At 36.9% G+C, this 6,527-nt stretch overlaps 1 protein-coding gene across 1 annotated transcript in view; it reads left to right on the top strand.

Annotated features, from left to right (window-relative positions):
• Window positions 1–6,515, top strand: part of PDE1A (phosphodiesterase 1A) — a 480,938-nt gene extending 474,423 nt beyond the window's left edge. Inside the window, exons 15-16 of the mRNA XM_019523056.1 lie at window positions 3,781–3,900; window positions 4,200–6,515. Coding sequence (XP_019378601.1) covers window positions 3,781–3,857 — 77 coding nt within the window. The 3' untranslated portion in view covers window positions 3,858–3,900; window positions 4,200–6,515. The remainder of the gene's footprint in view (window positions 1–3,780; window positions 3,901–4,199) is intronic.
• Window positions 6,516–6,527: the final 12 nt, after the last annotated feature.

The raw sequence follows: 6,527 nt of genomic DNA, 5'->3' as shown, positions 1-6,527 counted from the left end.
AAGCAGTGACTGGGGATGGAAGAGAAACATTGAATGAAGCAATGACACCCAACAATGAAGGAATGTGGATGCAGAAGGGGGAGTTCCAGGCATCTTCTGGGATTGGGACCCCCTGTGTGATAATGCAGGTAGCGCATTATCAGAGTTTCAATTAGTGCACCACAACACTCCAATATGCATGGGAAGATATATAACAGGAATTCACAGGGTGCAGATTTGTGCATATAAGTGCACAGAGAATTTCGGTGCCGTTTGTAGGGGTGGCTGTTTGAGTAAATAAAAAAACAAAAAAGCCCCCAGATTTACACACACAACAAAATTTATTTGATGACATAGAAACAGGAAAATAAAAAATTAGATCAGAATAAAAATAGAGAGAGGACTGAAAGGAATAAGAATAAAATAAGAATATATATATTTTTAATATTGGTCTAAAAGTTTTTTTTAAATGTTTAAAAATGTGTAAACGTGTAAAAATAATGAAATTAATTAAACAAATGAAATGACACTTAAATTAATTCAGTCACACCACTTTTAGTCATCTGTACATATCAGTGAGCTGTGAGCTATAGCCATCATTGGTCTGTAGCAGGGATTAGTGGTGCATGGCACCCCCTGCTGTAATTTAGTATGGAGAGATCAGCATGGTGGATTGTTATTTGTAGCCCTCTGAAGTAATTTAGTGTGTATAGCGCACTGAGCATTTAATGAGATTTAAGACCCATGACATGTAGACAGTGATGGAAATATAAAACCCACCGTTTCAATTTAGGGGGCATAGACTGCAACCCCGAAGGACTAAATTCCCTTCACATGTACAAGGGCCCTGTTGCTATCTTAGCCAGATAAGTGTTAGCCAAAGGAGTTGTGGGCTCTATGCACTGTTTAATTTTGCCCTACACCTTGTGCAGTCATTTACAGGGTGCATCTACATGAGACAAGCTACAGCAACATAGCTTATCTTTTTGGTGACGTAGCATCGGTAGGCACAAACCGTGACACCAGCACTTCTGTGCAATAGGCATTGGAAACAACCCATGTGCCACCTGGACTGCGCAGTAACAACTGCACAGTCAGGGGCACATGTAGACATGCCCACAGCCATGCAAAGTAGTAAGGACTACTATTCATAACTGTAGGATTTTACACATATTTTGCCCTGGAGTAAAGAAGTAAAATGCAATGCAGGACACTGCTAGATCTTGATCCTTAAATCTTGCACAAAAATATATGATGGTATGGATAAAGAACAAAAGAAGATCAAAGGAAAAAGCAGCTGATCTATTGATCAAAAAGCCTGGGGAGATGAAAAAAAAATCAATACCAAGCATTTCCAAGTCATGACTTATCACATGTTAAATTGATATCTAGAATTAATGAAAGCTGGACATGAATCGGAAATCTATCCTAAGTTTGTCTAGGGATTAGACATACTAAGTTTCTGTTTTCAGTGCCTTCACAAACACTTTTTTCCAGCTCCTAAAACACTGCCCATCATGCTGTGCTGAGTGTAGCAGACTGAATCCAAAATCATTGGATTTGCTTTGATGTTCATGCCCTGCTTCATGTATTTATTTATATTGGTGGAAATGAAGATTTTACTCAGTTCTGAAGACTTTAACAAAAACTGCAGGCTGACAGCATTAACTCCTTTTTAGAATAACACTCACAAAATTGTGTGTGCACCTCCTAAATACAACTGTAATTTTGTTTTGAAGCTTAAATAAGATTTAAGTGGTGCATGGGTCTTAGCTGGGCTTAGATGTTAAGATTTATCAAATATGGTCTAGTTGTTTCATCTCACTCCAACAATACAACTGTACAGACAGTTAAGCCAGGTATATGCCTGTTATTTATTAAAGGAGGTCACAAGTGAATCTTACTAGAAATGGAAGTGCAGTTCATACTCAGGAGAGATGATCTGAGAAACTTTGATGGAACAATATCCCATTGGCTTATACAGTTCGATCGTAATCAAAACATTTCATTCAGGCTGACATTTCAGGATTTTGAATGACAATGTTAAAATTGTCCATTTTGATATTTTCTAAATGATATGACTTTTTTATTTTTATAATTTACAAAATAAAAGCCAAAATCAAAATAATTTTTGAGTGACAGAAAACAAACATCATTTTTCCTAAATTTTCCTGTCTGGAGAATTTTAATTTTCAGTTTGCACTCCTATTCAGAATAAAGTCAGATTTTTCAGCACCAGCTGTTCATTAGAAGAAAATTCACACTAGTGCAGAGAAACAGACCATCTATTTTCACTTCCCACTAAGGATCATCATTAAAAGGAAACTGGAGGAACAGCAACTCAAAGACAGAACAGGATAGCACTTTAAATGCTAGGCCGTGCTATTCAGGAATGTGAAGTTACAAAGGAATGAGAACATGCGTGAAATCCTGGCCCCACTGTTATCACCTGAAATATTTCCATGTGTCTACAGATGTTGCCAAACCTTCACCCATAGTGAATTCAGTGCGTTTTTATCTCTCCCTTCTCCTCCTCCTTCTCCACCTATGGTTAAATGACTGTTCTTCATCCTTTTCTCAAACCTCTCTTTTTTGCTTTTCTTCTCAGCCTGCTATACTGATCTATAACCAATCTTTCATTTCCTCCTTTCAAACATATTTTTCCTCAAATGTTCCTTCTCTACCTCCCTGCCCTTCTGTGTGTTGCTTTGTTTTGCATTTGACTGAATTTGTAAGCCAGCAGTAGCAATAAATGGCCACAACATATAATCATCTGGTTAGAACTGAGCAACTAATGTAGTTAATAAATTATTGGGCCTCTTTCTCTCAGTGAAAATGATCCCTAGAAGTTTATCATTTTTTTTCTAATTTGTCAAAGGTATTCATGAAATAATTTGTGTGTTTCATAAGCCATCAGAGTTAGCTCTTATAGCCGAGATTTGAAATTCCAGCCACGTTGTTCCTTTTAGACCTAAATAACTATACCTTGTGAATTTCTGTGAACTGGTTCGATCAGCAGAACTCTTAGGCTAGGCTTTCATTACAACTTTATAATGACAATTTTCACCTGAAAATCATCTTTTTGGAGTTCTGCAGTAAAGTGGTTATGTAGGGCCTCCCTGTTCAAATTTCTGCCTAAGAACTTCCATGTTACAGGGGTGTAGGTTGTAGCCGTATTGGTCGAAGGACACAGGAAGACAAGGTTCTTTGGGTGAATCTGATATCTTTTATTAGATCAACTTAAATAGTTGGGGGAAAACATTTTAAGCAAGCTTTGGGGTTTAAAAACCCTTCATCAGGCTAAGGAAGAGCACACACCAACTGCAGAAACTTCCTCAGCCTGATGAAGGGTTTTAAACCCAAATGCTTGCTTAAATTTTTTTTTCCAACTCTTTAAGTTGGTCTAATAAAAGATACCAGGTTCTCCCAAAGAACCTTGTCTGCCTAAGAACTTGAAATATGTGCAGAAATTGTATTGAGGAAATCATTCCAAGCCACTATTAACAATTAGCTGCTATATATGGCTATTTGTTTTTGTTTCATATTCTGATCCAGTGTTTTCATTCTGGTACTTGTCTTATGAATAAATGAATATGATTAGTTAATTCAGCCTATACCTTTTTCCTCTTGGAAAGAAAAAAATGATTTGAAGACGAAGTTTAAGACATGCAACTGTAGAAAAGGAAGATAAAACATCAAAATCATTGGTAACATCTGATATCAAGGATGAAAGCCTGCCTGAGCAGACTTCTTCAATAACTTCTTGAAACATGTTCTTATTTGCATCTGTGTGTTTTTCAGGTGAGCCTATACACTGTAAGAAATCAGAAGATATAGTGAAAACTACTGAGCAAAAACTTGCTCTGATACGCAACTAGATTTGCTACTATTCAAATGCTTCTGACATTTCAGGCCTGAAAGGTAATTTTACTCATTTTAACCATTCCCAGTTATACAACTTGTTAAAATATAAATTGTTATAGGTTGGTTATAGTGTTTTCTGTGTCTTTTTAAACTAAAGGTGAAGTGCTACTGGATCAGCAATGTCCTATTTAAGAAACAGATCATTATAAGGAGAAGGAAGATTGATTCAAGTGATATTTTAAATATCTTGTTCTCTCCTTATAACTTGTTTTCTCCTTATAACTACATTAAATACCTGAAATTTCATGGTAGAGCATATCTCATGATCATGTATATTCTTTTTAATTCTCTTGCAGGGAAAACAGTAAAGCATCAAAGACCACTAACACAGCTTTCTGTGGGGCTGTTATGACCTCTGTCAACTTATTCTTGGACCATGCCATTTTTATGGAACTATTGGAGAGAATAATGATACTAAAAACCACAAATCATGGGCTGACAACTCAAGGCACTTAACTCTCAAGGTTTCAGCTGTATTTGTTGCTGTTTTATTTCCTCTATTCTACTTTCTTAAACCTGGTCACAGTCCTTTTTAAGCCAAGAACTGGACTTCTGTTTTAGTTGCATCACTGAAACCAGTTGTTGCCAAATGAACATGAAAGACATACTAATCATGAGGCACATATAATTTGCACTAGATTGCTACTAAAGTGCCACATCTACCTATCTTGATCAACATCTCGTGGAAATGGAAAGCCAAAATGAAGTTGTGGCAGACAATGGTTCATGCAGCCACATTGCATATGACATTAAGTCCCATGAGTCAGGTTTCTTAAAAAGTCTGGAAACAAAAAAATGTAGGCTGTACAGACACGTTCTGGATTTGTTCAAAACATCCTTTGGGAACAATACCTATATCCTGATGCTGTGGCTTCAGTCTGGAGATAACCTGGTGTTTAATGAAACCAGCCATTGAAATCTCTGTTTAAAACAAATTAAATAACATTCAGTATTATTCAAGATTAAGATCAAAGTGGTCTCAATACCAGGCTCAGCGACATTCAGTAAGATTCCAGTAGCAATGTCATGCTTGCCATGAAGTTGAACGTATTTTATTCAGCAACAGTGGGCCAGAGGAACCACATACAAGAACATTCAACTAATAAATTTGCTTTGCTCAAGGAAAGTCATGGATGGATAGTCTATACATGATCTCTTGAGTCCCTGGAGGGTAGCCCTGCTCAGATCAGACATCAGCAACATGGAGTCAGTGTAATGCTAATGTAATTTGTAATTTGTGGATTGACAGAAACATATCCAAAGTCCTGTTTTCCTGAGAAGCAGCAAAGATGTTCAGCACATGGGCTGTTTCCTTGCTCATAAATCTTCAAACTAACCTTTCTGTCTAGCACTATGCCCAAGTAAATGGTCTTTCTCAGCCTCTGCATCCTATCAGTATAACACACGACTTTTTTCCTGGCTGATTTGTATAAATTTATGCTGTTTGCAACCAGCCATGTATTGATGTATTTAGAATCTGTAGGGAAACCCTGTAGTTCCACACTGCCCTCTGGGTTGTGTACTCTGTCCATGTGGCTTGGGCCATTAAATTCCCCTTAGTCCTTTAAAATCCCATTGTGTAATTACCTCAATGGCCAAAACCCCTTTACAAACAGCCATTAGCCCTTTTCAGAGCAGTATTCACTGGGGATGAAATTCACACCTATGCACAAGTGTGAGTCTATGTATTATTTATCCTCTCTTTTGGAGACTTAAATAGAATGAAAGTGAAGCACAGGCCTCATGAGGGACCTCCACATGAGTGAATTTCACCCTGATTGAATAAAGCAACAGTCAGAGTTATGTTGATTCACATCTGTGGCCATTTATAGACGTTACATTTTTCTAGGTTTCATCCGGACTACAGTCATCACTATATACATGTGGATGTCTGTAGTCCAAAGTAAAATTGGCTCCAGTCAGAATGATCTAATTCTTGCTGAAAGAGGATTAAAGAATGCAGACTAGGGCAGTCTAAACTAGGCAATTTAAACTGTATTAATTAACATGTATATACAGCAGTGATTTAGGGCTTGCTGTTGCTTGTGCCCACCACCAGATGTAGCACGTGAGCACACTTTTATGGCCCAGAAATTCAGGAAAATCTCCCTGATGGTCAATGATCATCTATTAGCCCTTAATTCTAATTGAAATTTGATTCAAATTGTGTGATATGAAACAGTTAACATGGTTTAGAAAATGGTGAGCATGTCTACCAATGGCCCATGTGTTTGTACTTGTTGACTCTGCCTCCTTTCTGGCCTGTGCACACTTGAGTAACTGTACATGAACTGGATACATTGCAAGCTCTTGGTCTTAGGCTAAGGGAATACCAAAAGGTGGAATTCATGTCATTCAACATGTAAGCCATATATTTGCTATGCATACATAGTGTGCATAGCTTTAATTTAACAAATGTTTGTGCATAGAGGGTGTAAAAAGTGCTTTTCAAATGTTTTGTGCATCTGGTCCAGGGTTTGCATTTAGCATGGACTTTCTGTACAGGGCAGTTAACAAATTAAACGTTAACAGATTAAATTGTATCATATACATTATAACACAATTGATATTTTTTGCTAAAATTTGAGAAATATATATATATATATATATATATATATATATAT

Source organism: Gavialis gangeticus, unplaced genomic scaffold (genome assembly GCF_001723915.1).
Source record: "Gavialis gangeticus isolate Ggan-Ray unplaced genomic scaffold, GavGan_comp1, whole genome shotgun sequence".
Lineage (NCBI taxonomy): Eukaryota > Metazoa > Chordata > Crocodylia > Gavialidae > Gavialis > Gavialis gangeticus.
Note: the sequence above shows the minus strand (reverse complement) of the source record. Positions and strands in the feature narration are given on the sequence as shown.